The sequence below is a fragment of the Lasiosphaeria miniovina genome (genome assembly GCF_030549165.1).
Source record: "Lasiosphaeria miniovina strain SMH2392-1A chromosome Unknown B0T26scaffold_5, whole genome shotgun sequence".
Taxonomy (NCBI): Eukaryota; Fungi; Ascomycota; class Sordariomycetes; order Sordariales; family Lasiosphaeriaceae; genus Lasiosphaeria; species Lasiosphaeria miniovina.
The window spans coordinates 5,069,480-5,094,678 of NW_026848224.1; the positions used below are offsets into that span (position 1 = coordinate 5,069,480).

Genomic DNA, 25,199 nt, shown 5'->3' on the forward strand with positions numbered 1-25,199 from the left:
TCGGGTGGGTGCTTGGGTGCAGTTGTCTTGGGCTTGAAATGGGACTGTCATTGAGTGGGTGAGTCTGTTTGTTTGCAAATTGCGGAATAAGAGTGAGGTCAGAGGTAATTCTGAAGACTGAGGAAAGAACGACTTTCGAGCGTAGCGAGCAGCCCGCGGCAGGCGCCCCCGGAGGGCCGCCGGAGGCAAGAACGAAGAAAGAAAAAGGGACATACAACTCCCCTTCCTGACTTGCCGGTTAGGATATTTTGTTTTGCAGAGGTTGGACAAACCTCGTCTCTCTCTCGCCCCCTTTATATGGTTAGAGGGGGTAATCACAAGGGAATTCAGTGGCGTCTGCACAAACGAAACGATAGTAATTTGTTTGTGCACCCCTGTAACTCACCGCACCGTAACTCTTGCTAGGGTTGGGTTTACCCCTCTTTGGGGGAAGGCACTCGCAGCTTGGGCCTTGCCCTATTTAGACTGAACAAGCAAATCCTTTTCCATTCTATTACAATGGCCTGGCCAGATGAGTGGCTGACCATGCCTAATGGCGAGCCGTATGACGGCAAGGATCTTCTAAACCTGGTCCACAGTGGCAAGAGCCCCTTTGACGGCACCTGGGACGTCAAGCTCCTCGTCTACGAGACTGAGGACGAGCTGAAAACACGGTGACGGAGATTCCGCTTATCGACAAAGGCTCTAACAATTATGTGAGTGCGTCTATGCTTCTCTGAACGAATCCAAAATTAAATCAAGACAAGGGTTTCCACATTAGATGCTCCAATAAACCGGATATAGTCGCTCGCTTAGCTCGCGGGGACGTCAACATGCCCGGCTTTGGCGGGTTCCCAAACCATGTGCAGGCTCCCGAGGTACGCTTCGAGGCCGCCGTCTATAATCTTCTCCGCCCGGAACCATACATTTGAGTCTCTCGTCTGCTGCATTCGCGCGTGCCCGTGCAGTACGCCAGCCCCGGTCTCGTAATACCTCGGGACCTCAGCGGCCGCCGGTTGTTCGTTTTTGAAAGGGCAGAAGGTGTAAACAACGTGTGGACGACTCTCAGTTCCAATGATAGGGTAATTACAGCACAAGACCAAGAATAGAAGAAACACTGATGACAATACTAGCTCCTCCTGCTCGAACAACTGGCCCGTGTCCGCGCAGCACTGTTCCGCTACGACCCGCCACGAGACTTTGCTGCCGAGTATCTTCTCGAGCGCTTATTCAAATTCATTCCAGGTTCGCTATCTATTTCTGTCGCTCCCACGCGTGAGTTCTGGATGCACATGCTCGAGTGCAAGATCAACGCGACGATCCAGGACAAAGGCGACATGATCGTCTGGGAAGACGACGAAGAGACAGTCGGACCCACTGCTCTAGCGGCAAAATAGTCTCTCCTGCGCGCAATCCCGCACATCCTACCACAGGATACGACTGCCATTGCTGGAGTACCCGACTCCCTCTACCGCCTTGTGCTGGAGCACGGCGACTTCGGCGTCCACAACACGACCATCACGACCTCTGGTAGGGGCGACGGCGAACCCCTCGTGACCTCGCTGTTCGACTGGGAGACGGCGTGCATATGCCCTGCGCTGCTGTTCGATCCGTTGGTCGCTGTCAGCCCTGTGGATCTGATTGTGGACGAGAATGGGCAACCTGCCGTCAAGCGGCTACCGGAAGATGCGATCCAAGCCGATTGCGAGATATATGCGGCGTGGTCTGGGCATTATATCTAGGTATGTTATTTCTCCTGTATTATATGAGTGATACCTCTAATGATTTGAGCTTCACAGCAACTCTATCACCACGCGTCGGATTACGATACCGTTATGCGGGCTGGACGAGACTTTCGCCACCTGTGGTTTGCGCTACGAGACTGGCGCGGAGGCAACTCAGAAGCCTTTTTTGGCGGCTGGGAACATGGGCCGAGAATCGGATGAAGGAGCCTGGAGTTTTAAATGTCTCGGATGCTTAGAAACAACGGGCTCTAGACTTTGCCAGAACCACCAGGCGGGGGTCGTTGTCGAGCGGAGGTTACTGGGTCTTGCGAGGAACACAAAATGATGGGATCCATATCACTGTAAAAAATAATCAAATGGCTGTGTATGAGCGACTACAATTGACAGGGATTTTCAATCTTGTGATTGGACTCGTGCCGACTTTATGGCCAAAGCCTGCGAGACATGCTAACCACCACCAGTCCATAATTATGCTTCGGAAAGAAAGGTTACCGTTATTTTCTTGCGGCTTAGAGTTATGTTTGTGATTCTTACTATATTTCCGTCGACTTTGAAGTTGGGCAATTTCTTATCCAAGGCAAAGCGATGGAAATATAAGCATTAATATCTTTTTCAACTGCCAATCTTGAGCTCGTTCTAGTCTTCTTTATCAAGCACATCGCCAAAGAGACTATTGAAACCTGGTAATTACAGATAGAGCACCAGCCAACTCTGCCGCTACCGCGACCCAGTCGAGCCCGCTTATATTTATCCCGGATGAATTACACCACACTTGTTCCCGCGCTTGCGGTTGTCGGGGTAAAATACCCCGCTGTCTGGCCTCGCGGCAACCAAAACTCCGTCCCGTCTGGCCTTTCCGCGACCAAGCAGACATTCAGACATTTGCCTTTATTCGTAGATAATTCGAGATAGATAACTGACCGCAGCACCAGGCTACAGCCAACATGGGCGACGACGCACCCGCGCAGTTCATGCCGCGCTTCCGCACCGACGTGTACCCCTTCATCCACCCAGCCAAGTTCAAGGGCGCGCTCAAGGACAAGGTCACAATAATCACAGGTAAGACGCCTTTTCGAGGTTTTATGGGGAAATGGGAAGCTGACTAGTCGCCAAGGCGCGGCCGGGGCCATCGGGCAGGGCCTGGCCGAGTCGTTTGCCGTGGCGGGCGCGGCGCTGGTCCTGACGTACAACAACACGCCCCCGCCGCCGGGGTTCAAGGACCGGTGCCTCGGCCTGGGCGCCGCCGCCGCCACCTTTGTCAGGTGCAATGTTGCCGAGCTCAAGGGCTGCGAGGACCTTGTGCGGCAGGTAATTAACGCCTTCCGTCCAGCCTTGTCAGGGGGGTGACTGCTTACAGCATTCAAGACCATCGAAGCCCACGGCAGGGTCGACATCCTCATCAACAATGCCGGGGCTAACGGCCTGGGACCGGTATGTTTACCCACCCGATATGGATGAATATGACGGACAGGTCTGACTAGTCGCAGCTCGACGCGCAGGACCCGCGCGACTTCATCCGCGACATCGCGGTCAACTTCCACGGGCCGTACTTTCTGATGCGGCTGGTGCTGCCGGGGTTCCGGGCGCAGGGCAGCGGGTGCGTGCTCAACATCGCGTCGCGCGCGGGCACCGTGGCGATCCCGTATAGCACGTCGTACTGCGCTAGCAAGGCGGCGTTGATCAACCTGACGGGCTGCGTGCAGAAGGAGATGGACGCCGAGGCGCTCGACGGCATCCACCTGTACTCGCTGCACCCGGGCGGCATCAAGTCGGCTATGACGCTCAAGAGTGTGTCTCGTGATTTGTGGTGAATGAGTGGGAATGGTGCTGACTTGTGAACCCCCAGAGTACGGCGACGAGTCGGTCGGCAACCTGCCGCCCCAGGCGCGCGGGTGGTTCGCGAAGGCGCTCGACATCTACAACGACTCGCCCTACCTCAACGGCATGGTGTGCGTGGCGCTGGCGACGGGCCTGGCTAGGACCGCCCTGCGCGGTAAGTACATCGACGTTGGCCAGGACCTCGAGGACGTGCTGGCCCAGGCCGCCGCCATCGCCCAGAACCCAGAGCTATACTCGCTGCACACGTCCTTCCTCGGCGGCCTGCCTAACGGCGGGATACCCCCGGGCGGCTACACGACGGCCGAGAAGCCGTTTGAGTTTCCGGGGTTCTAGAGGATATATAGTTAGCTGAATATTCATCACCTCCCCTGTACAACGCAAATCTAAAGACTTTAGTTCCACGTGAACAGCGGAAGCGCTCTTCTTCGAGGCCCTCAATCTAAAACAAAGAGTACGTACCTCTTATTAGAGCGGGAGGTAAAAAGTATGCCCACACCAGGGCTCGAACCTGGGACCTGTCGCGACCACTGCTGTGGAGTGTGAGGCGAACGTCATACCACTAGACCATACGGGCTTTATTATTGTTTGACGTTTAACCTTTCCGATATTGCTAGCTATCGCGGTTGCCACCGCCACACTCGGGAATATTTTCTCTAGTGCGAGGAAATCGGGAGTGAATGCGCATCAGGTTTTCGTGGAGAAGCCACGCCGACCTCATCTTGGGACGGTTGCCTGTCCCGCACCGCCGATCGCCAAGTGCAATCGAATATTAGGACGAGACGACCAAAACGTAATGATGCGACGAAAGATAAATCGGACGATAAGAGCATTCAGATGAAGTTTCGGAATATGGATAACGTAACGAGGGCGAGGAAATAACGAACTCTTGTTCAGACTTCAAGCCGATGAATGACTTTGGGTTTGGGGGAAGCATGAAATAAATGGAATGCATCTTATAGAAATGCTAATTCTACAATGCGTGTAGATGGCACTGAATTTGACGGGTACTAGAGTCTAGATAGAGGAAATAAGTTGAATTAGCAACCAAGGTCGCAACCAAGGTCGCAACCAAGGTCGTTCTTTCCTGAACAGGCATCTTTATTTCACATGCAGTGTAAACAAACCTGAGGATAGCTCCTGCCATGTACGGTTTTTGTATCTGTCTCTTGTCTCCAATGACCAATCTTTTCCACTGGAAAAGTACCATGATTGCAGCCCTGGTGTCACACTGCCAAACACAAAACTCCAAGTCCTCTGACAACTGAACTCGGCGCCAGGGCCACATGCGACGTCATGCCCAGTTGATAAAATAGCAGGCTATCAAAGTCAAACCAAATCTGCTTCTAATCGCTTCTTTATTTATAAATATTACAAACGAGAGAAAGATGATAACCGCATGAGAATGCCGCACCAATGCCGAACTTTTCTTTTGCGCACCCAAACCTCAATTCCCAGCGCCCTGACTATGAGCACGATTAAACCTATCGATTACTTATTACCGCTCACCTCACAGCTTTGCTACCGGCGCTGCCTCCAGAAGCTTGTTCCCCAGCTGCGCCATTTCAAACTTGCGCACCTTGCCGCTGCCCGTCAGAGGCGCCGAGGGCGGCACGCCGTCGATCCCAAACCAAAAGACGTGCGTCGGCGCCTTGTGTTTGCCGAGATGTCGCCGCACCCAGTCGCGAACCTCACCTCGCGCGGGCCGCGCGTGGCCGTCCTCGAGACCGAGAAAGGTAGCCACCACCTCGCCGTAGTGGGCGTCCTTGAGCCCGACGACGACGGCAACCGAGATAGCCGGGTGGGCTACGAGCCGCTCTTCAATCTCCAATGGATAAATGTTCTCGCCGCCTGTGTTGCGATGCGTCTGTCAGTAATTGCCTAGGCTTATTGGTGCCGGCATTTTGCTGGGTCATTACTTACCTCGGATGATAATGTCCTTGAAGCGTCCCGTTATGGTGCAGTAGCCGCGCTCGTCAAACACGGCCTCGTCGCCCGTGTGCAGCCACAAGACACCGGCCTCGTCGCGGGCCATGACCTCGGCCGTCTTGGCCGAGTTGTTCCAGTAGCCGGCCTGCAGCTGGTAGCCGCCGATGCAGAGCTCGCCGCGGACCCCCAGGGGCACGACGCGGCCGTCGGCGTCGACAATCTTGGCATGGGCGTGCGGCATCAACGTGCCGACCGTGGTTAGCCGCGTGGCCACCGCGTCGTCGGTGAAGGCGTTGAAGCACGTCGGCGACGCCTCGGTCAGCCCGTAGCTCGACGTGAACTCGCGCATCCCTAGCCGCGACACGAGCTGCTCCATCAAGTACCGCGGCACCGGCGCCCCCGCGATGATGCCCGTCCGCAGCCGCAGCCCCGCCGCCGAGAGGCTCTTCGCTTCGGGCAGCGCCAGGATGCTGTCGAACATGGCCGGCACCCCGTGCACCGCCGTGCACTGCTCGTCGACGATGGCCCGCAGCGTCGCCCCCGCGTCGAACACCTCGGCCGGGTACACAATTTTGGCCCCGTGCGTCATGACGGCCATGAGCCCGAGCACGAGCCCGAAGCAGTGGAACAGTGGCGGCGGGCAGCACAGGACGTCGTCTGGCGTCAGCCGCATGCGGTCGCCGATGAAGCGGGCGTTGTTCACAATGTTGCTACGAGAGGTGGCTTGTCAATATCGAGCGGCCACGAAACAAAAGACAGGAAAACGAAAGGTGACGCACTGGTGAGTAAGCATGGCTGCCTTTGGTAACCCCGTGGTGCCGCTTGTGAACTGGAGGTTGCACACCAAATGAGGCAGCACCTTGCGCTCGGCGTCTTGGAGGCGCGCCGGGTTGCTGGCCTTGGAGCCGTCAGCCAACACGTCCTGGTAAGTCCTATGCCCCTCCGAGTCGCCCCGGAGAATGAAGACTTTGGGTCCCGGCGCCGCTCTCGCCGCGAGCTGTGTGAGCAGGGGGGCGTTGTCGAGGCGGCCAATCCGCTTCGTTGTGAAGAGCACCTTGCAGTCTGAAAAGTCCAGCGCGTACTGGGCCTCAGTGGGCGTATACGTGTTGTTGAGGATGACGAGAATGGCGCCGATGCGAGTGGCCGCGAAGAAGACGGACACGTACTGCTCGCAGTTACCCGCCATGATGCCCACCCGGTCACCGACGCCGATGCCCATCCCCAACAGCGCCGCCGCCACCAGCCTGCTGTGTTGATTGAGCTCGTTGTACGTCCATCGCGCGCCCGTCCAGGGGATGACGAGCCCCTCTTGCGTCCCGTGATGCAAACACTGCAGGTTGAGCAACTCGCCTAGTGTGAGATCGACGAGGGGCGGGTCCGTAGGGCCGTGGAGAATCGACAGTCGTTGCGGCTCTGGAAGGACGAGACCATCCGCCGTGGCGGCTGTCGTCGAGACTGATGTTGACATGGTGCACAATCACTTTACGAGTCTCTAATGGGCTCTCTTCGAGTCCAGGCTGACGGCGCGGCTGGACGAAAAGTACCGCGAAGGAAAGCTGTGATTACGTGTGTGCAGCCCGGGATGTCGAAAGCGAAACACAGAAATCGAAGCAACGGAGTGCTTAGCACGTGCTCAAAAATCTCACACCGGGTGACAACACAGGTTCGTCTGATCTAATCTGATAAGGTGCATTCAAGCACGCTCTATGGTTTGCATTTCTGAAGCTTCTCCTCGTTCATATCCCGCTTTCGGCTTTTCGGAGAGCACCCGAAGCCGGAGTATTGGCGGCGAATTCGCCAATCGTACCTGGCTTCCAGAAATTGGTCCGCTAGAATACGGTGGGCACAATCGTGGGGATGAGGTCGGCCCTCGGTCACACGCAAGGGGCAGCCGCAACGGAGAACCAGCAACAAGGAGAGTGGGCCCCGTAACGGGACGAGACGGAGCAGAAATTTCTTGCGGGCCTCGCGTGGCATGATGGCACCATGGAGGCACTAAGGGGCAGCAGTGGACACTTGGCAGCGTTGCTAGCTCCATCTGATAACTCAAAAGCAGACATGGTGCCATGAGCGTTGGACACGTCCCCCTGGTAAATGCCGCAGAGAGGAGTATGGTTGGCTCGAGATCAGGTTTGATCTGATAAGATTATTCACGCCAAGTCTGGCACCCCACACTCGAAGTCCCGATGACGGGGCACGCGAGGACTCGGTAGACAGACAGTAACATCCATGGCCTTAGCTCCGCTCCGAAGTCGGGTCGCCAAGAAGCCGGGGGCCGTCGAAATTTTATCAGATCCGCTTTTTGGCGTCCAACTAAAGTTATCAGATCCGAGACCAGTGCACCATCACCCCCTCGACCCCGCTACAAACACCTCGTCCACGTGCTGGACACCGTTTCTCATTGGCTCCATGGCTCACTTGCCGGGGTGTCCTCGAGATGGTGCGCCTGCAAGTCCGGAACGAGCACCAAAATTGGTTGGGAGAAGGAAAGACAGGGATCCCCGGAATAATTCTGAACAGACGCACCACCCCTTACGTGTTTGGCTTGATCGAAAGAGCTCGGGTATGGATTGGCACGGCTTGGCACACAGTCTACCCCCACCAAATGAGCGTCCATCTGTACACGTGAGCTTGAGGGAGCTCTGTCTGCTGCAAGAGCTGTCTTGAGCTATCATGACTTTGCTCATTGCTTGCTCGATTCCCTTCTCTCCGCTTCCTCCACAGAAAAGACACTGCCACCATGTCATCCCCATCACCACCAAGAGGCCTAGCTGCCTACGCATCATCTTTAGACCCTGTCCTCAAGCTCCCGCACCCGTACCTGACGGCATACGACGTCGCAAAGGCCACAGACGGCTCCGACGCGTTCCAGCTCCGACCGCGCAGCGCCGAGGCAAACACCAAGCCCCTGCGCGAGCCCCTCCACAATTCCTCCCTCTTCTTCACGGCCCCTCAAGATGTCAAGTCGAGCGACCGGCCACATGAGTCCAACAACACGCCCTGGGGACGGGCAAGGCGGTCTCCGGCTGTGACCGCGCGCTGGAAGGATGAGCGCCAGCCCACCGTTGGCCAGCTGTGGCTGCTCGCCTACACCATCTTCACGGTGCGGCCCCGCGACGAGGCCTTTCGGCTGCAGCTCCAGGGGTCCGGCGCCGACAGGCTCGCCCGCCAGCTCACAACCGTTGGACTCGCTATCCCGCACCCCATATCCAGCAACGCCAAAGACACCGGTCCGGTGAAGAGCGACGAGCTGCTCGTGTTGCGGGGTTCTTTCTGGCAAGGCGCAGGCTCACCCTTTGGCGCCCGGCCCGCCTGGGTACCCGAGAGGCAGCAGGACGAGGCCGTTGACCTAGCCAACTACCCAGCGGTGCCCGCGGCGTACACCATGACGAGCGAGGCGGGCTCGGTGCAGACGTGGCACCCGCGGCGGCGGGCTAAGCCAGCGCCCGGCTCGGTCGTCTACAGCCGCTACATCGCCCACCTCGGCGAGACCTTTTCCATGGTCGCCCTCGACTACACGGACCCCACCCACCTCGGCCTCTTCCACACCTGGCAGAACGACCCCCGCGTCTCCCAGGGCTGGAACGAGACCGGTACGGTTGACCAGCACCGCGACTACCTGCGCCGTGCCCACGACGACCCGCACCAGATCACGCTGCTGGCGGCCTTTGACGGCATATTCTTTGCATACTTCGAGGTCTACTGGGGCAAGGTGAGCCCCCCACCCTGTCTCTCGCTGGCGATTGACAGCCCAACTGACCGACTCCCAGGAGGACCGCATCGGCGCGTACTACTCGGCGGGCGACTACGACCGGGGGCGGCACAGTCTGGTGGGCGACGTGCGGTTCCGGGGCCCGCACCGCGTCAGCGCGTGGTGGTCGAGCCTGATGCACTACCTGTTCCTGGACGAGGCGCGCACGAGCGCCGTGGTTGGCGAGCCCAAGAGCACCAACGGCTCCGTGCTCATGTACGACCTCATGCACGGCTTCGGCGTCAACAAGTTCATCGACCTGCCCCACAAGCGTTCCGCCCTCGTCTCGTGCGACCGCGAGCGCTTCTTCCAGCTGTGTCCGCTCGACGAGAGCGACAAGGTCATGGGCGGAACTGGGGTCGGGCTGCTACCCAAGTTGTGATCAAAAAGGAAAGGTTGGAAAGGTGGGGGAAGTCTTCATGCGAGATTGCCGTGCAAGAATTAATAAATACCCCCTTTCGCTCTCGGCGTGTGCTCCCAATATATGCAGCAGTGGCACAAAGATATATGCATGCCCAGAGTTCCTGATTCTGTGGGACACAGAAGCCACCTCGACCTCGCCCTCCGAGCCTTGCCTCGCGATGTGTTGCTATCATGCGTTCGGATGAAATATGCCGCCCTAAGACTAGTGTGACAAATTTTGTAACGATCAATGGCAGCTAGATGTGTTACAACTAGATTTCAGTTAGCGCTCAGTTGCGTTCCGGACCTCGATGCAATGAACTTCAATAATACAATAAACATACAGTGTAGCCGATTCACATTGCATGGTGCCAGCTGGGCGTGCGCTAATCGCCCGGTTTGTGACACTGAAACTGCGGACTGCAGGCTCCGTCACTCTTGGAATGGTGGCCATTGGCGCTTAACCCGGTCTCTTTGAAGCGCATGCATGCACCAGAAGGCAATAGCAAAAACGCAAGCAGTCCGGAATAGCTGCATTACACAGTCAAGAGCCTGGCTGACAATGGCCTGGGCCTCGATGTTTCGGATTTCTAGCAATTAGCGAATTCGCTGCAAGAAATCGAGCGCATCTGTCATGTAGACTTTGTCACAAAATTGATAAATGCATTCTCTTGCTAACACTCTCGCTCATTACGAAACTCTCATCGAGACATCGAACGAGCATATAATACTCAGTACCCTGCCATCTCTCTGAGACAACAACTCAAACCTTCCAAGTTCCATCAGTCCCATTCTCAACAAGCAGATTCGACCAGTGAATCCACAACTACGACAATGGTGCCCCAGTCCCTCGATCCTTCGGGCTACTATCCCATCGTGGGTGTCCAAGAGGACCTGGATCGTGACAAGGCCAATCCTTTGCGAAAGGCCCCCCAGCGCATGGAGCTTGATGGCTAGTTCACCTCAGACAAGCTCATTCACATTAACCAGCGCTCCCTTTTCTTCCCTGCCTTCAACGCCCCGACAAGAAATTCTCCTTCTTCCAGATTGCTGGCACGTTCGCACCTCTCACCCCGGGATTGGAAACACGAACATGAATTAATCAGTCTCGCAGGCATTCATGGCAAGCCATATGTCTCTTGGGATGAACCTGAAGAGGGCGACGGTGAGTCTTATTGAACCCGCGGCGAAGGAAGATTCGCGACATGGCACCAGCCGTACCTGCTCCTTTTTGAAGTAAAATGTTCAAGTTCTTCCGTCTTATGTTACTCACCTAGAGAGACGAAGAAATCAGCCGCTGACTTTGGTATGCCACTTTGGTCTGCCGATAGAAAATCATCGACGAGTATATGAAAGACTATGCCGTCAACAACTTCACCGGAAACGACCTCCAAGATCTCAAAGCTGTCGACGAGTGGCGTTTGCCGTACTAGGGCTTGGCCGCGAAAAAGCTAGACCTGACCGACAAGGAGAAGCCGTGGGAATACAACATCCCGCAGGCCTTTGAAGAGGCAAACAAGAAGGTGGAAATCCGTATTTCCTCCGGGTCTGGAAAAACAGACGATGGACTCTACCGGTTCAGGATGCCTGAGGACATGACAATGGGAGACAAGAAACTCCCTAAAAACCTGAGAATCACTTCGTATAGTGACGAGGTCACGGTCAAGACAGGGGTCATGAACGAGGGGCTCAGAGACGCCTACCACCGCCTCTTCCCCATCGCCAAGTTCCAAGACTTCGCTAGCACCGAGTTCACCGGAAAGAAAAACGTCTACGCCAACTGCGAAGCCCTGCGCAACAAAATGCACCGCTGGTGTGGCGAGCCCCCGGCTCCCAAGGATGGCGACACGGTATCGCAGCTTGGACACATGCCCGCCGTTGTCGTTGCCGCCTTTGGTCCCTATTTTGGTTTCATCACTGGTATGTATCTACATTAAATAAATCTCGCGACACGTGGGACATTCTCTCTTTTTTTTGGCGAGAAGGAGGCGGCTGAGGCGCTGCTGCGGCTGTTCTACAAGGACACACAGGGGAGCTCCTGGGAATCCAACGACGCGCGCAACATCACGTCGCTAGGGTACACGTATCTCATCCCCGATAAGCAGCCGTACATTGCCGACGGCGTGTACGACAGACAAGCCTACCTGGAAGCCATCAAGAGCGAGCTGACGGACAAGTACAACGCGGCGCGCAATGCTGCCGAGAAATCGGTCATCAGCGCCGACCCCGGCGACACGGACGGTATCCCACTCATGAGCATGAAGGCCATGATTACGGCGGCATGCTAGGCGGCACCTTTGACGACTACGCCGTGAATGTGGCCTACGGGAAGTAAGCACCCACGGTTTTTTTACGCAGCAATGGTTCTATCACTTGCCAACCCCTTGCTGACTTAAGTGCAACTACAGAATGGCCCTCGGCGGCCGCCAATTCACCGTGTACATTTTCGTCGGCAAGGTCCCGTCGACGCTGCCCTACGACGTCCATGGCCCCAAAGGCAGCCTCGTGGGCCAGGTGGTCAGCTTCACGTCGCTGGCCACCGAGGCCGGGGGTGGAGGACAGGGCTGCACCAAGTGCACGCAGCAGGCCGTGGACCGCACCCAGGCGACGGGCCGCGTGGTGCTGACGAACGGGCTGATCACGCGCTGGAAGCAGCAGCTGGTGCACACGCCCAGGTCGTCGACTTCTTCTTCCGGAGGCAGTCCGCCGCCGGCGGCGCTGGCGAGCATGAGCCCCGTCGATTTAGTGCACTTCCTGGAGGCCAACCTGCACTGGCGCGTCACCACAGACGACGACGGCCTTCTTGTCGACGACTTGGAAGCTGTGCTGCCGTCGCTCAAGGTCTCGCTCGTGGCCGGCAAGGCGCAGCACTTTCCAGAACCGGCAGAGCTGTCGCGTCTTTGGGATTTCCGTCCGGCGTACCAGGTTACGGCCGGCCGGCCGGGTGGAGCCAAGCGCGAGGATAGTCTGTATCCGGCGGGGGAGGAGTGGCAGGCTGAGGCCTAGGTCTGGTGTCGAGGAATCTCTGGGTGAGACATGAAGGTTTTATGCGCGTTCTTTGGTTTCCACTGTGGCATTCGCGGGACCACACTCTTTATAAACGACGAAGCATTCGTTCCAAAGAACTTAACATACCGCACTAAAGGCGGAAGATTTCATGATCGTGACTCTCTACCTAAAATACCGCAAAACAGACCCCCAAACAACGCCAAAACACCAAGAGCAATTCTACATGCACCCTTCAAGCCTTGGGAACCTCAGGGACGGACTTGTATCCGCCCAGTCGGAGATGGTTCCAGCAGACTATTGATGGCGTTAGAATACATTTGTCTCGCTGCTTTAATCCCCCCTTGCCTCGGTATCTCAAGGCAGGAACACAAGAAGCGATAGAGGAAAGGGGGAGAGGGGAAAAGGGGCTAACTCACTCGTAAACCCGAGATCATCGCCAAAGAAGACTGTCATGACGTCCTCGCCCGACGTCATGCCGCCGCCCGGCCAGTACGACACGGCATTCTTGCCGACGGCGAGGCCGATCATGGGCGGGACCTCGGCGAGCTCGAGGAACTTTGGAGTCTCGGCAGTTGGTGATGATGATGATGCTAGAAGCCGCTGGTGCAGGTTGTGCGCCGCGTAGTAGCCCATGTGCATGGCGCCGCCGCAGCGCTTGATCCCCGACCAGCGGATCATGTCGCCGACGGCCAGGTGGTGGGCGGCGTTGGGCGTCTCGGGGGGGAACGTCAGGCTAATTTTTGTTAGTATTCTTTCATGCCCGAGGAAGTCGTAAGATGGGGGAAAGGCATAGACATACGTAGCATCGACGCGGACGTATCCGTCGTCGTCGAGCGCCCCGCGCGGCAGCCAGGCCGTCGACGGCACGCTCTTGGACACGGCCATGGCGACGTGGTCGGCGAGTAGGGTGTGGCCATTAGCGAAGCGTAGCGATAGGCAGGCGTTGCCGCTGGCGTCGCGCGCGTCGTCGGTGCGCTCGAGCCGGTGCGCCAGCAGCACGTCGACGCCCGCCTCGCGCAGCAGCTCCAGGCTGCGGTCCTTGACCTCGTCCGGCAGCGGCTCCGCCGACAGCAGCTTGTCGCGCGAGTGCACCAGTGTTACCTTTACCTCCGGGTGCACGAGCTTGAGCTCGGCCGCCATCTCGATGCCCACGGCGCCTGTGCCTGTGTGTCAGTCCGTAGCGTGGTTCAGGGGGAAAGGGGCAACGCACCACCGCCCACGATGACAGCGCCGTGCCTGGCTGTGGTGGCCGCGCGGGTGTAGTCGCTCGTCTCAAACAGGTACTGCTTCTTGCGCAGGGATTGGGGAACGACGGGCCAGACGCGGCGTAGGCCGGCGGCGGCGACTAGGTAGTCGTAAGGTAGGTCGGTGGTCTGGGTGCCGCTGCCGCGGGCGGCGAAGGCGGCCACCTTGCGCTTGGGGTCGAGGCCCTGCACCGAGCCGTGCAGCACGCGCACGTTGGGCTCGCGCAGCGCGGGGATGTCCTTGTACAAGACCCAGGCCTTTTGCGCGTAGGCTTGGTCGGCCACGGCTAGCGGCGAGCCGATCAGGTGGTCTGGGGTTCCCTAGTCAGAAGGCTGCCGGGTGGACGTGGGACGGGGTCGGCACATACAGAAGCCATCGCGCTCGTCTACTATGGTGATGTCGATGGCGATATTTGGCGTCTCGACTCCGCTCTGCTCTGTCTCGGTTCCGCTCTGCTCTGTCTCGCCTTCGGCGGGGGCAGGACCACAGCGTGGCCGCCGTCCGTTGCACAGATCTTGCAGGTTCAGGGCGGCCGAGAGTCCGCCATAGGAGCCGCCGACCACGAGAACGCGGAAGGGCGTCGGTGTGCTGGTGCTTGGCGCTCTGCTATCGACCATGGAGCCCATTGTGAATGTTGTGGTACTGGTGCTGCCCCTTTGATGGCTCGTTTGTGGGCTTAGCGCTGTTGTTGCTTTTGGCGGTTTAGAGGCGGTGGAGAGATTGCTAAAGAGATGTAATATCGTCGAAAAATCGGCGGATTGTGGAAAGGGATGCCAGGTTCAAGTTGCATCAAAACTCGAAGGGGGAAGACAGAACCAACAGACGGGCTTGTTAAGTTGCTGGATACAGCGGTATGCTTTGGTGAGCAGTAGGCTCATACCCAGATATGGCCAATGTTATCTACCTAGGTAACACACAGGGATGGGTTGCCTTCCACTGCAGCCCGGGCGTCTTGCAAGCCTCCTTCGCCCCTGCCTATCCGGTACACTGTCCGGGCAGACGTGGGGCGTGCTGGCGTTGCGCGCTGCGGCATCGGACGCGAGCCTTGATGAATGGATTCCGTCTTTTGCGGTCAAGTCGCAAACCTGCTCCCGGCGTATCCACCAGCAGGCACCTCCTGGCCAGTCGTCGAGCGTCCCCACCGACGTGTGTCAACTGGATGCGACCTTCGCCGCCACAGGCCAATCTTATCAGATCATCAGATCATCGGCCGCGGCAGGGATTATTCTCGTGACCCCACCGCGCACAAATTCCAATTCCCCTCATTTTTTCGTCACATCCTTTTTGTGCGTGCCCGACAGTACCCGAGAGCCGAAGGCATCGGAGGGAAATTCACCAGCCGCACCTGGCCCAAGCCGAAAACCCCAATGTGGCATTGTGGCTGCTTCGTTGCCCAGGTCGGCCACAATTGTTCGGCTCAACCGTCTTGGTGTTTACAAATCATCAAACGAAATACTTTCTTCTTTTCCCGGCGAGAATTAACTTTCGGTCTATTGCGGGGATGAAACTTGCTCCATACGCATCGCCACGCGACAATAGCATGCAGTATTCCCCAAAACCACAAATTTCCAAGTGGACATTGGGACTGTTTGACTTTGCCCTCTTTTCAAATTCACGTCTTCGAAACACATATACACAAACAACAGATTGTCCTCATCCCAATCACACGCCAGTGCCTCCGCCCGGAAGCTCAGAAAGCCCTACCGCGTCATGCCCGTCAGCACCGGCTCCAATTCAAGGTAGTTGACAGACAAGACAAAACAAAACAACTCACATTCGTCGAGATGGTGGTCCTCGTTGGCCGTCACGGGCACGCTGCACAGGTTCTTGACCTTGGGCGCCTGGTCCGCCAGCTGCGAGCAGTTGCGCAGGTAGCAGCCGCTGTCCATGGCCGTCTGCAGTGTGCTGTCCCGCCACCCGAAGACGTAGTCGGCGTGCTGTCCGTAGCCGGTGCTAGAACGTGATGTTAGTTCGGGACTGCCTTGAGTGGTTATTGCAGAGGTGTCGCTGGCTTACGTGTCGCCCGTCGACAGCACCAGCGGCTGGCTGCCGTCTGCGGGCCAATCGCCCTTGTTGTTGAATTCGCGCGTGTCCCACATCACCTGTATAGTACATGGGTACGTGAGTCTGGTGTATCTTGTTCGTGGCGGGGCGGGTTGTTTACGTACCTCGTACATCAGCTGAGGGATCTTCACCGGGTGGCTCGCGGGACATTTGCCCGTGACGACGGAGAATGACGTCGGCCCGCCCACCGGGTGGGCGACGTGGTCCTTGTGGTTCGGGCTGTCGAGGTTCTTGCCGTCCCAGCACCTGTAACGTCCGTCAGCCTTTTTCCCGAATCCGCTCCTGCTGCTCGCGGTAATAGCCGAGAGTTCGGCTGCTTACAGCGGAAAGACGATGTTGGACCGGATGCCCCCAGGGCACGGCTGTGTGGGCAGATGGTCGGTGTCCCACTTGGGGTCCATGCAGGGCGAGTACATGCTGCCGCCAAAGTCGGGCTTCGGGAAGCAGCGGTAGCACTGCTGCATGTTCTTGCCCAGATTCTCCGACGTGCGCCGCATCGAGTCGCCTGTGAGCATGCGGAAGCCCTAGACAACGATCAGCATGGCCCGGTCAAACAGAATGTCAGGGCATAAGTACCGGCCTGAAGGCGGTCGTCAGGTTCGGGCCGGGCGACGTGTAGTACAGCGTGATGCCGGCGTTGTCGCCGTCGTTGAACTGGTTCGCGATCTGCGGGACGCGCTTGTAGGTGCCGTTGCGCGCCCGGAAGTACAGGTTCGCCGTCCAGTAGTTGGAGAAGTCCTGGCTGAAGTGGCACGACGTGCACGTCGCAAGTTTGGCGATGTCCGCCGACGGCATGGCCGAGCTGAAGGCATTCTGGGACAACATCAGCAAGCCATCACAGATCTTTCGGGATTTATCGTTGCGTACTCCTCCCACTATTTGGTGCATGTGCGGCGAGGGGTTCGAGCCGGGGTCCACAAGCCTAAACCCAGTGGTCAGTTTCTTTTTCGTGACATGTTCGAGGTGGTTTGGTTTACGAACGGGTCGAGGCGTTCGATCACGGCCTGAGAGCAGCCGAACCGCAGCATAGCGCCCGGCCCTCTCGCGCCGCCGCCTCCTCTCAACATGGGCTCGTCGAGCTCGGAGCCGCCTTGCGCAGCCGCGAAGCTCGTAAGCGCCGAGAACGCTAGCATACAGGACCGGAGCATCGTAACGACGTGCTGAGCTTGATCAGTCTCGGAGCCAGCGAGGTTGATGGAGTTTGGATGGTAAACCTGCGAAGAAACCGGCAGTCGTTGCCGGTGCAGGGGAGAACCACGGTTGCTACTTGTTCTTGGAGAAAAGGCAGATAGTCGATTTGTCGAATTGTCTGTGCCGTACTTATTGCGCTCATCAAGCTCTGGCCCGCAGAGCTATATTTGCAATATCGCCGGTAGCCATTCCGGCCTATAGGGACGCTGCTGCTCAATTTCTTATGCCAACCCCAGTCTATTTTGCCGGCTATTCCTTCAGACGTGGCTGCCGTGTTCGTGCCGCGGTGGGGTTGGAGGCGATACCGTAGCAACCCTAGACATACTTTCTTGATCAAGTAAGTCCTGGTTAGGTAGCTTCGTTGTGATAAAACTTGCATCTCTGGATTGTCTGAGCATTCTCTGGCAGACTGCCGCTCCTAAGTGCAAAATTTCGGCTGCAACTATCGTATCAACTCATTCCATTGACAAAAAGCTAATGAGCTGCAAGAAACCGTAAGCATTAAGGCTGTTGAATTGGCAGTCGGGGGTGACTTTTTTTAGTGAAGTTGTCGCGCCTATTCAAGGCGCCTTAATCATTATTTACGGTCTCATACAACCATGAGCTTTGTGTCAATCGAATGGTTCAATACGGCAATTAAATAGATCCAAGATTTGTGTTTAAGTCGGCCAAGGTTCTTGAGGAGGTAGTTACAATACGTGGTTATTAACAACATTCATCTATCACAGCTTCTCTTCGAGAGAAATGACCCGAGAATGAAACAAATACGCGACTCACGCAAAATGTGAAATAAACCCACCCCATTCCAATCTCTCGTAAACAGTATGGAGCATGGAAGAGAAACAGTAAAATGTGAGAATCAAGATGGCAACCCATGAAATAACGTGAGCAAAGATACCCAGCAATATTAACGCCACGGCGACACTCGTGGCAATATCGTTCTAATCGCCTGCCCAAATCTCAAAGATGCTGAGAAAAGTGGGCGGTAGGAATAGCCAAAAGGAACTGATTACAGCAGTCATTGAAAAACATCTCCAAAGATATCGGACAAGCTGCCATGGAAATTCCCAGTTCCATGCGGCCACATGAACGGCAGTGAATAACTCACCGGTCATGTACAGTGCCAGGCTAGGCCATAAATCGTGGGTGTTGTCCTTGAGACCGTTTTCGAGTATTACACACCACAAGAAAACAGAATTGGCGAGAAGGTCGTCATCAAATTCGATTACTCGATCATTGAGGCCACGTAGACCCGAATCACTGTCTGCGGGAGTTTCGTCCCTCGCGTGCCTGAGCACAATATATCTGCGTTCTGTGTTGAAGGGCTTGTACCACCAAAACCCGTACATCACAGCGGCGCAGGGTATAAATGCCATTTTTGCCAACTCCAGCTGAGAGATAAAGAGGCCCCGGCTAGTTCGCGCAATACTTTGGACGATGAGTCAGAGGGACTGAACGATGGCAAGAATCTTCGTAATGGCGTCCGAGCGGCTTTTGTCTCGGATGTCGGCTTCAACGTCGGTGATTGAAATGTTGATTCCGGGATCCCGAAGTCTCTCTGCCAAGTAAAAGTCGGTAAAGTCTCGTGAAGGTGGCGGGTCTCGCACAACAAAGTTTCCATAACTCGAACACGCGGGTGAGTCGTAGGGTTCTCACCTAATCCCGACACAATATCGACAGTATTGGGTTCAGGATCAGGTTCGGAGAGCTGTTCCACGTCGCCCAAACCAACCCGGCAGCCGTCACCGGACCCATCGGACTTGGGCGTCCGGCTAGAGGACTCTGATGATTGCGCCTTGGCCTCAGCTGCAGGCACACGGCGTACGACGGACCCGCCCATGTTAGCGAAGAATGCATGAACCATAGAAAATTTTCTCCCCATGCTCATCACCGTTGGCTGCCTCGAGAATTTCCCGGGCAGCTTGCCATTGTTTTACGGCTGTGGCGACACCAAGTTCGGGGGCGAGGCAAATAATCACCATCCAAATGAGCTTTCGGGACCATTTTCTGCGAAGCGGTCTCTTCGGCCAGACCGGTATTTTCCAGAGGTAGTAGAATTCTCCCTTGCTCTTCTCCGGCCTTAGGAGATTAAGATGGACACAATGCCAGGAGCAGAGGATGAAGATGGACAAACAACTCCAGATGATCTCCGAGGAGCTTCCCCGGTCGTCGGGCGAGACCCATAATTAATATTATTAAAACCAAAGCACTTGGCCGACTACTTCGTGCGTTTAGTGACTCTCAACAACAACGAAAGCAAGATGGAATGGCGCACACCTCGGTGGGCTATCAAAATTTTGTGGTGTCAACTGAAAAACACCGCGGATATCAAAGGAAAGAGTATTGGTGCGAACCAGAAGAATCTGAAGCGCCGAAATAATTACCGCTTATTCTCGTTCGTTTGGAGACTGAACTACGTAGCAGGCTCGGGATTAAAAGTCACCAAATTTTGTGATCGAGACCGCGCGGAAAATGAGGAAAAGTGGGCGAATAATAGCGTAATGAGCGGATGAACGGCGAGACTCACCATTCTAGTTCAGTTCCCAAACGAACGAGAATAACTGGTAATGGGAAAAGGGGAGGGGGGATAGAAGGTAATACCTAGGCAGGTAACTGGTGATTTGGAGTTGACACTCCGGTTGTCTAGATCAAATAAAACGTTGGTCAATTCAACCGACATGCCACGCATGATAGCATCTGCATCTAAGATCCGGCTATAGGACAATTGCTGGCACACCTGAGGGAGGGGGACGCTTTCTAGGCCAATGTAACTAATATAAAGCCATCGTTCGCATGTCAGCTCGGGGGGTTGAGAAAGTAGCGCTTGACATCAACATAATAGCCCGTGACTATTCGCGCCTTCCTTTGCTTGCCTGGGATGGCCGCCTTGGCGTATCTGGCTGCTCTGATTCACGCGAGGGTCTGGGGCGGTCGGTCTTGATTAGATACCGTCAGTACCACCAATGGCATCAGTCGGAGCAGTGTTGGTGGATTGCTTATGCGTCTTCGAGAGAATCGCACTGTTGTAGCGCATCTACTCGACTCCACATCGGCTGGCACACTATGTTTCCATACCGGTAGCTAAACATAAAGGCTGCTGGTGGCTCTTGTTTAGTCTGTAGATTTGACAACAGCACTCCCAGTCCCCGTCTTCAAGGAAGATATACAGACACAATTACCCCAAAACCACCATCATGGCGGAGGTCCAGCCAGCCGAGAGACAGGGAACTTGACTGTCTCCTAACACCTGCACTCTTCACCTCTTCACCTCCATTGTCAGGGCGCGACTGCCGTACCCAAAAGGAAAGCAGATTAACTTCTCCGAGTTTGGCCGAGACATCTTCCTAGAAGACGCTTTCGACCCCCAGCCCCGGGCCACAGTGTAGCCGGCCCTGGTCGCCCTGAGCAAGATCGTTCTCGACCAAGCACCAGACCCGACGACCTACCTCCCCGCACCAACAGAAGCATCGTACCCAGAGCAGTGCCTGGGCCTCCAGCTGCTCCTCGAATATTGCCCGCGGCTCTTCTGCCAGGGCGTCGACTACTGGATCGGCGCGCGGCTGTGGCTGAACGCGCCGTTCGTGCACGCCGAGTGCCGTGCAGACCAGGCGCTGGCGCTGCAGTTCACCGACGATACGCGGCAGTTCGTCGAGCGCTTGTCGGGGCTGACGGGCCCGTACCGCGCGCGGCGCGACCCCATCCTCGCGGACGTGCGCGGCTTCCCCCGCGTCTACGCCGAGGGCCCGCCGCTAGGCCCGGCCGTGACGCGCGAGAGCTAGACCTTTTGGGCTAGCATGCGCATAGGTATTCAGAAGCCCATCATCGATCGGCTCAGCCGGTATCCGTATTTGAATGCCATTCTCGGGAGGCAGTCGGCGGCCGAGGAGGAAGCCTGGATAGAGGAGACGGGCCACTTTAACGAGGCGGAGAGGGAAGTGGCGAGGAGGATTGCCGAGGCCGTGAGGCAGCGGCGATGGACACCGTTGGGGGAAGACCCTGCGAGTTGATTATTCCAGCTCATACTCATTAAAATACAATGATGGCGGGTTGAATCAAAAGTTTCCAAAGACATTGCTAACGGCTTTCAGTGAGCCTGGTGTTATGGTGTTATGGTGTTATTGTTTTGTGAAAAGAAAAGCAAAGCAAAGCAAAGGAATTCACCCTCTACGAGACTCACATTTCTGAGCAGTTTAGACTAAAATGTTCTTATTTACCTAGCTTCATTCCGTCAGTGTAGGGGTCAATACGTTCCTGCTTGTTTCGGTTTGCCGTTGCAGGCTCAACGTTTCCCCTCAACCCGCAAAGTGGACCCGATGTCGGCAGCCGGGCACCTCGCGCGACGAGGTGGACCTATCGCTCGGAGATGTCGCGCCAATCTCGCATCTCCGAGCTTACGAGTCACACGAATCCTTTTCTACTACACCATCCATGTTCTTGCCCAGTTCAGATTCTTATTCTTATTTTTTTTCTCTCCCTTTCCATTATTTCCTCTTCCAAGTAATGAGGCGTTGTCTCCTCCCGTATTTTCATATCCCCATCTGGTCTAGTCTGACAATCGCTGCTACAATCGCTGCTGTTGTTTTAGCCACTTTTGCCCAAACAATATTCCAAAAGAAAACGCCATCCGACAAAATGGCCGCAAAATCGCTGCAGAATGTGGTCGTCGTGGGAGGCTCATACGTGGGGATGGTCAGTTATCGTGAAGAAGCGAGTCCGTATCAGACTCGACGAAGGAGCCATGTGCTGACTTCGGCACCCTCGACAGCGCGCAGCCAAGGAACTCGCTAGTATCCTTCCGGCATCGCATCGTGTAAGTCGATGGATTTCACTGTCGTGTCCGTTACAATTCTAATCACTGACTATACTCGCATAGGTTCTCCTCATCGAGCCGCACAGCCATTTCAACCACCTATTCGTCTTTGTGAGCCCAGATAGATCTCTACCTGTGACTGCTGTGCATCTCTTGCTAACAAATGCAAAAGCCACGATTCGCCATTGTGCCCAACCATGAGCACAAGGCCTTCGTCCCCTACTCCACCGTCTTCTCGTCGGCCCCAGACCCTGCTCACCACCAGGTCGTGCGAGCACGCGTGGCCTCCCTTCACCCCAACCACGTCACGCTGGACCGCGAGTGGCAGGGCTCCCGGGACCTGGTGTTTGAGTATCTCGTCGCCGCCACGGGTACACGGCTCGCCGCGCCCGGCTCCATGCCGAGCGAGGACAAGCTACCGTCGGTCCGCTATCTGCAGAGCTACCAGCAGGGCATCGCCAAGGCCCAGTCCGTGGTCGTCGTCGGCGGCGGCGCCGTCGGCGTGCAGATGGCCTGCGACCTCAAGGAGGTCTACCCGGACAAGAACATCACCCTCGTGCACTCGCGCCAGCAGCTGATGCCCGTCTACCACGAGGGGCTGAGCGACCTGATCAAAGCCCGCTTCGCTACCCTTGGAATCAACCTCGTCGCCGGCAGCCGTGCCGTCGTCCCGCCCGCCGGCTTCCCCAATGGCACGGGCGAGCCGTTCCACGTCAGCCTGCAAGGTGACCGCTCCGTTCTGGCCGACTTTGCTATCCTTGCCACGGGGCAGACGCCTAATAACCAGTTCCTGCGCGGCCTCGCATCGCCAGAGACCGACAGCGCATCGCCTTTGCCAGACACGCTCGTGAACCCTTCTAACGGCTTCATCCGCGTGCGGCCGACGCTGCAGTTCCGCGACGCCCGCTTCTCGCACCTCTTTGCTGTCGGCGATATTGCAGACTCAGGCGCTCACAAGGCTGCCCGCCCGGGCGCCGTGCAAGCGGCTATCGCCGCAAAGAACATTGCCGGCCTGGTGGCGGGGAGAGCGCCGAGCGAGACAATCGTAGTGGCGCCAGCAGGAATACATCTGACCCTGGGTCTAGTGAGCTACTTCTTTTCTAGTTGCTTCTTTTGTTTCTAGCCTCTTGACTTAGCCTGGCAGTTACCCGTACTGACAGGAGGATCGTGAGCAGACGCGAAACGTCATCTTCAGAAACCCTGACACAGCAGCCGGCGCGACAGAGCCGTTTGTCAATCTCAAGGATGAGTACGAATTCCTTCCCCGTTTTGTCACGGTTTCATCGAACTAACTATTCCTTTTTTAGTGGCCAAGAGGATATGGGCGTGGAGGGCTTCTGGGAGAGAAACGGCGTGGCGGTGGCAAGCCCCAAGGACTACCATCTTTGACCTCTTTAGCTGACCCAAGATTCCGACCGGATCGGATGTGGTTGCTGTATTTGTACGTATAATTAAAATCGTAGAATCTGAGCTTATCTCTACTTGATTACCTTTTAACCCTGGTTATGGCAGCATGTTAATAGCCTTTGTTATCCGAGCTTTAGGGACCAGGAAATAAGGATTCAACCAAAGATGCAAGGCTAGCCGCCACCACCATGGTATTTGGTGTCAAAGGACTGTTTCACGTCGTGACGCCGTTAGTCAAGGGGTTTCGAGCATAGTGGAGAGAGCGGAGCCCTGAACTTTGCTAATAATGGTATGCACACTGTACATTGAAGTAAAATACAAGAACAAACCCGAAGACGGACAAACATCAGTAATAGACAGACAGAAAGAAAAACCTGCATCTGATAGCTGCTTAAGTAAACACGGAACGAATAGGAATCAGGTGATCCATCGTAAACAAAAGGGGTCTCTTGCTTACAAACGAAAAGGGGCCAAAAGCACAACACACAAACAAACCCTTCCAAGATAACATGAACTCCACCGTGGTCCGCTAGTCTCCACAACACAAAGAGAAACAACGAACAAACAAGCAAAAAAGCAAAAGCAAAAAGAAATGCGGACCCACCTGTCCACTTATTGAATAGTAGAGTTCGACACGAGCCGGATTTGAACCGACGCCTCCGAAGAGATAAGATACAACGAATTATTCTGTTGATATGATTCGAGTCTCACGCTTTAGACCGCTCAGCCATCGTGCCTGGAATTGTTTTGATGGAGACTTTAGTCCGTGTCCGCGGCTTTAGTCTCCCTCCGCCCAATTTCTTTTGTTAACGCGTATTATTATTATTATTATTATTATTATTATTTATAGCTATTGCGTACTAATGCTTTATCGTACTGTAGAAACAACGGGAATTGTCTTGGACGATTGCACTAGGGACTGAAACATTGTCCTGAACTGAGCGAGACGAAAGAAGACTAGGGGCCTGATCGGCTCGCCGTTGCGGTGTCGTTGCGGTTGGGAAAACCTGCACAAAAAAAATCGCGGGGGGCCTTGCAAGGCCACTAACCCCAATCGAGTGGTAATTTCCCACATTTATCGACCAAATTTGAGGCCGAGCGCCCGGAACGATCCGTCTCAATTTATGCAATGTATCTTCGCGGGGCTCTTCGTGACACCCTGGTCAACGCCCTTCATATGGTATAGTGCACAGCCAAATCTAGTATGGTTGGCTTTTTCCCAACAGTACGGCAACCCTTCTTCGAGAAGGGTTGCCGTACCGTCGAGATCCTACGTACTGCTGCCAATGGCTTCCATTAATAACCCTCTGCTCAACGCCGTCATCACGAAAGCTGTAGTGGATGTAGCCTTACAGGATGTTGATCGCCGTCGACTACTAGGGCCACGCGACTGTGATATTATCCACCCAGAGGGGCCCTCGGGGGCCTGCCATCTTGCTGAGTCGATTCTCAGTGGCTCGGATACCCAATTCGTTGATCTTTTTCGTATGCCAAAGGCCGCTTTCCATCGATTGGTTACATGGCTACAAGAGCATACCGGGCTTAAGGGGTCCAGATACCTGACAGCCGAGCTAAAGCTTATGATCGTGCTATGGATATTCGCCCACGACGAGAGCCAGCGTAATGCTGCCCACCGGTTCCGAGTCAGCCAGTCTACTGTGAGCTCTGTTATGACGGATCTACTGGACAAGCTCGTACAGCTACACTGCGCATTCGTCAAGCCAAAAGACGATGACTGGCTCGACCCGTCTATCGACGATGCATTCTACGGTTGTATCGGGGCCATTGATGGTACATATATCCACGCCTTCATTCCAGAGCCTCAGCAACA

General features: G+C 55.8%; 10 protein-coding genes and 2 non-coding genes across 12 annotated transcripts; 7 read left to right on the forward strand and 5 right to left on the reverse strand.

Moving 5' to 3' along the window:
• Positions 1–498: 498 nt before the first annotated feature.
• Positions 499–2,121, forward strand: B0T26DRAFT_813701 (uncharacterized protein; the record flags this gene model as incomplete). Its single annotated transcript, XM_060447338.1, has 5 exons — positions 499–653; positions 761–857; positions 1,113–1,346; positions 1,377–1,646; positions 1,779–2,121. The coding sequence occupies 5 exons, from the start codon at positions 499–501 to the stop codon at positions 1,923–1,925; spliced, it is 903 nt and encodes a 300-aa protein (XP_060295250.1). The 3' UTR covers positions 1,926–2,121.
• Positions 2,122–2,668: 547 nt separating this feature from the next.
• Positions 2,669–3,896, forward strand: B0T26DRAFT_753985 (uncharacterized protein; the record flags this gene model as incomplete). Its single annotated transcript, XM_060445770.1, has 5 exons — positions 2,669–2,783; positions 2,839–3,032; positions 3,090–3,155; positions 3,212–3,512; positions 3,571–3,896. The coding sequence occupies 5 exons, from the start codon at positions 2,669–2,671 to the stop codon at positions 3,894–3,896; spliced, it is 1,002 nt and encodes a 333-aa protein (XP_060295251.1).
• A 154-nt stretch (positions 3,897–4,050) lies between these two features.
• Positions 4,051–4,137, reverse strand: B0T26DRAFT_t175. Its single transcript has one exon. It is a non-coding gene; the product is annotated as a tRNA-Val (tRNA).
• Positions 4,138–4,947: 810 nt separating this feature from the next.
• Positions 4,948–7,087, reverse strand: B0T26DRAFT_783643 (uncharacterized protein). Its single transcript, XM_060446748.1, has 3 exons — positions 6,269–7,087; positions 5,484–6,199; positions 4,948–5,411 (listed from the first exon to the last, which is right to left on the reverse strand). Exons 1-3 carry the CDS (start codon positions 6,955–6,957, stop codon positions 5,071–5,073), a joined length of 1,746 nt encoding a protein of 581 aa, XP_060295252.1. The 5' UTR covers positions 6,958–7,087; the 3' UTR covers positions 4,948–5,070.
• Positions 7,088–7,817: 730 nt separating this feature from the next.
• B0T26DRAFT_833787 (acyl-CoA N-acyltransferase) lies at positions 7,818–9,950 on the forward strand. The gene is made up of 2 exons (XM_060447497.1): positions 7,818–9,201; positions 9,260–9,950. Exons 1-2 carry the CDS (start codon positions 8,230–8,232, stop codon positions 9,620–9,622), a joined length of 1,335 nt encoding a protein of 444 aa, XP_060295253.1. The 5' UTR covers positions 7,818–8,229; the 3' UTR covers positions 9,623–9,950.
• A 526-nt stretch (positions 9,951–10,476) lies between these two features.
• B0T26DRAFT_678207 (uncharacterized protein) lies at positions 10,477–12,648 on the forward strand (the record flags this gene model as incomplete). The annotated part of the gene is made up of 7 exons (XM_060440192.1): positions 10,477–10,518; positions 10,757–10,807; positions 10,974–11,061; positions 11,098–11,562; positions 11,719–11,883; positions 11,931–11,973; positions 12,051–12,648. The coding sequence occupies 7 exons, from the start codon at positions 10,477–10,479 to the stop codon at positions 12,646–12,648; spliced, it is 1,452 nt and encodes a 483-aa protein (XP_060295254.1).
• A 235-nt stretch (positions 12,649–12,883) lies between these two features.
• On the reverse strand, positions 12,884–14,513 carry B0T26DRAFT_651472 (pyridine nucleotide-disulfide oxidoreductase-like protein; the record flags this gene model as incomplete). Its single annotated transcript, XM_060438281.1, has 5 exons — positions 12,884–12,945; positions 13,068–13,384; positions 13,451–13,808; positions 13,862–14,206; positions 14,264–14,513. The coding sequence occupies 5 exons, from the start codon at positions 14,511–14,513 to the stop codon at positions 12,884–12,886; spliced, it is 1,332 nt and encodes a 443-aa protein (XP_060295255.1).
• Positions 14,514–15,221: 708 nt separating this feature from the next.
• On the reverse strand, positions 15,222–16,988 carry B0T26DRAFT_783657 (uncharacterized protein; the record flags this gene model as incomplete). The annotated part of the gene is made up of 7 exons (XM_060446749.1): positions 15,222–15,849; positions 15,913–15,998; positions 16,065–16,206; positions 16,282–16,484; positions 16,537–16,773; positions 16,828–16,882; positions 16,942–16,988. 7 exons carry the CDS (start codon positions 16,986–16,988, stop codon positions 15,597–15,599), a joined length of 1,023 nt encoding a protein of 340 aa, XP_060295256.1. The 3' UTR covers positions 15,222–15,596.
• A 3,357-nt stretch (positions 16,989–20,345) lies between these two features.
• Positions 20,346–20,930, forward strand: B0T26DRAFT_753991 (uncharacterized protein; the record flags this gene model as incomplete). The annotated part of the gene is made up of 2 exons (XM_060445771.1): positions 20,346–20,354; positions 20,538–20,930. 2 exons carry the CDS (start codon positions 20,346–20,348, stop codon positions 20,928–20,930), a joined length of 402 nt encoding a protein of 133 aa, XP_060295257.1.
• Positions 20,931–20,938: 8 nt separating this feature from the next.
• B0T26DRAFT_719052 (uncharacterized protein) lies at positions 20,939–21,560 on the forward strand. The gene has a single exon (XM_060442403.1). The coding sequence runs from the start codon at positions 20,946–20,948 to the stop codon at positions 21,156–21,158; it is 213 nt and encodes a 70-aa protein (XP_060295258.1). The 5' UTR covers positions 20,939–20,945; the 3' UTR covers positions 21,159–21,560.
• B0T26DRAFT_719053 (uncharacterized protein) lies at positions 21,561–23,769 on the forward strand. Its single transcript, XM_060442404.1, has 6 exons — positions 21,561–21,840; positions 21,917–21,961; positions 22,025–22,072; positions 22,134–23,045; positions 23,137–23,210; positions 23,269–23,769. Exons 1-6 carry the CDS (start codon positions 21,580–21,582, stop codon positions 23,348–23,350), a joined length of 1,422 nt encoding a protein of 473 aa, XP_060295259.1. The 5' UTR covers positions 21,561–21,579; the 3' UTR covers positions 23,351–23,769.
• Positions 23,770–23,998: 229 nt separating this feature from the next.
• On the reverse strand, positions 23,999–24,105 carry B0T26DRAFT_t174. Its single transcript has one exon. It is a non-coding gene; the product is annotated as a tRNA-Ser (tRNA).
• Positions 24,106–25,199: the final 1,094 nt, after the last annotated feature.

Bases quoted from the DNA above. Each gene is read 5' to 3' on its own strand.
- B0T26DRAFT_783643 (XM_060446748.1), bottom strand. From the start codon at position 6,957: ATGTCAACATCAGTCTCGACGACAGCCGCCACGGCGGATGGTCTCGTC. The intron at 6,200-6,268 runs GTGCGTCACCTT...CACCTCTCGTAG, and splicing joins GCAGCCATGCTTACTCACCA to CAACATTGTGAACAACGCCC. The intron at 5,412-5,483 runs GTAAGTAATGAC...ATCGCAACACAG, and splicing joins CAAGGACATTATCATCCGAG to GCGGCGAGAACATTTATCCA.
- B0T26DRAFT_833787 (XM_060447497.1), top strand. From the start codon at position 8,230: ATGTCATCCCCATCACCACCAAGAGGCCTAGCTGCCTACGCATCATCT. The intron at 9,202-9,259 runs GTGAGCCCCCCA...ACCGACTCCCAG, and splicing joins TCGAGGTCTACTGGGGCAAG to GAGGACCGCATCGGCGCGTA.
- B0T26DRAFT_719052 (XM_060442403.1), top strand. From the start codon at position 20,946: ATGCGCATAGGTATTCAGAAGCCCATCATCGATCGGCTCAGCCGGTAT.
- B0T26DRAFT_719053 (XM_060442404.1), top strand. From the start codon at position 21,580: ATGTTCTTGCCCAGTTCAGATTCTTATTCTTATTTTTTTTCTCTCCCT. The intron at 21,841-21,916 runs GTCAGTTATCGT...CACCCTCGACAG, and splicing joins GAGGCTCATACGTGGGGATG to CGCGCAGCCAAGGAACTCGC. The intron at 23,211-23,268 runs GTACGAATTCCT...TTCCTTTTTTAG, and splicing joins TTTGTCAATCTCAAGGATGA to TGGCCAAGAGGATATGGGCG.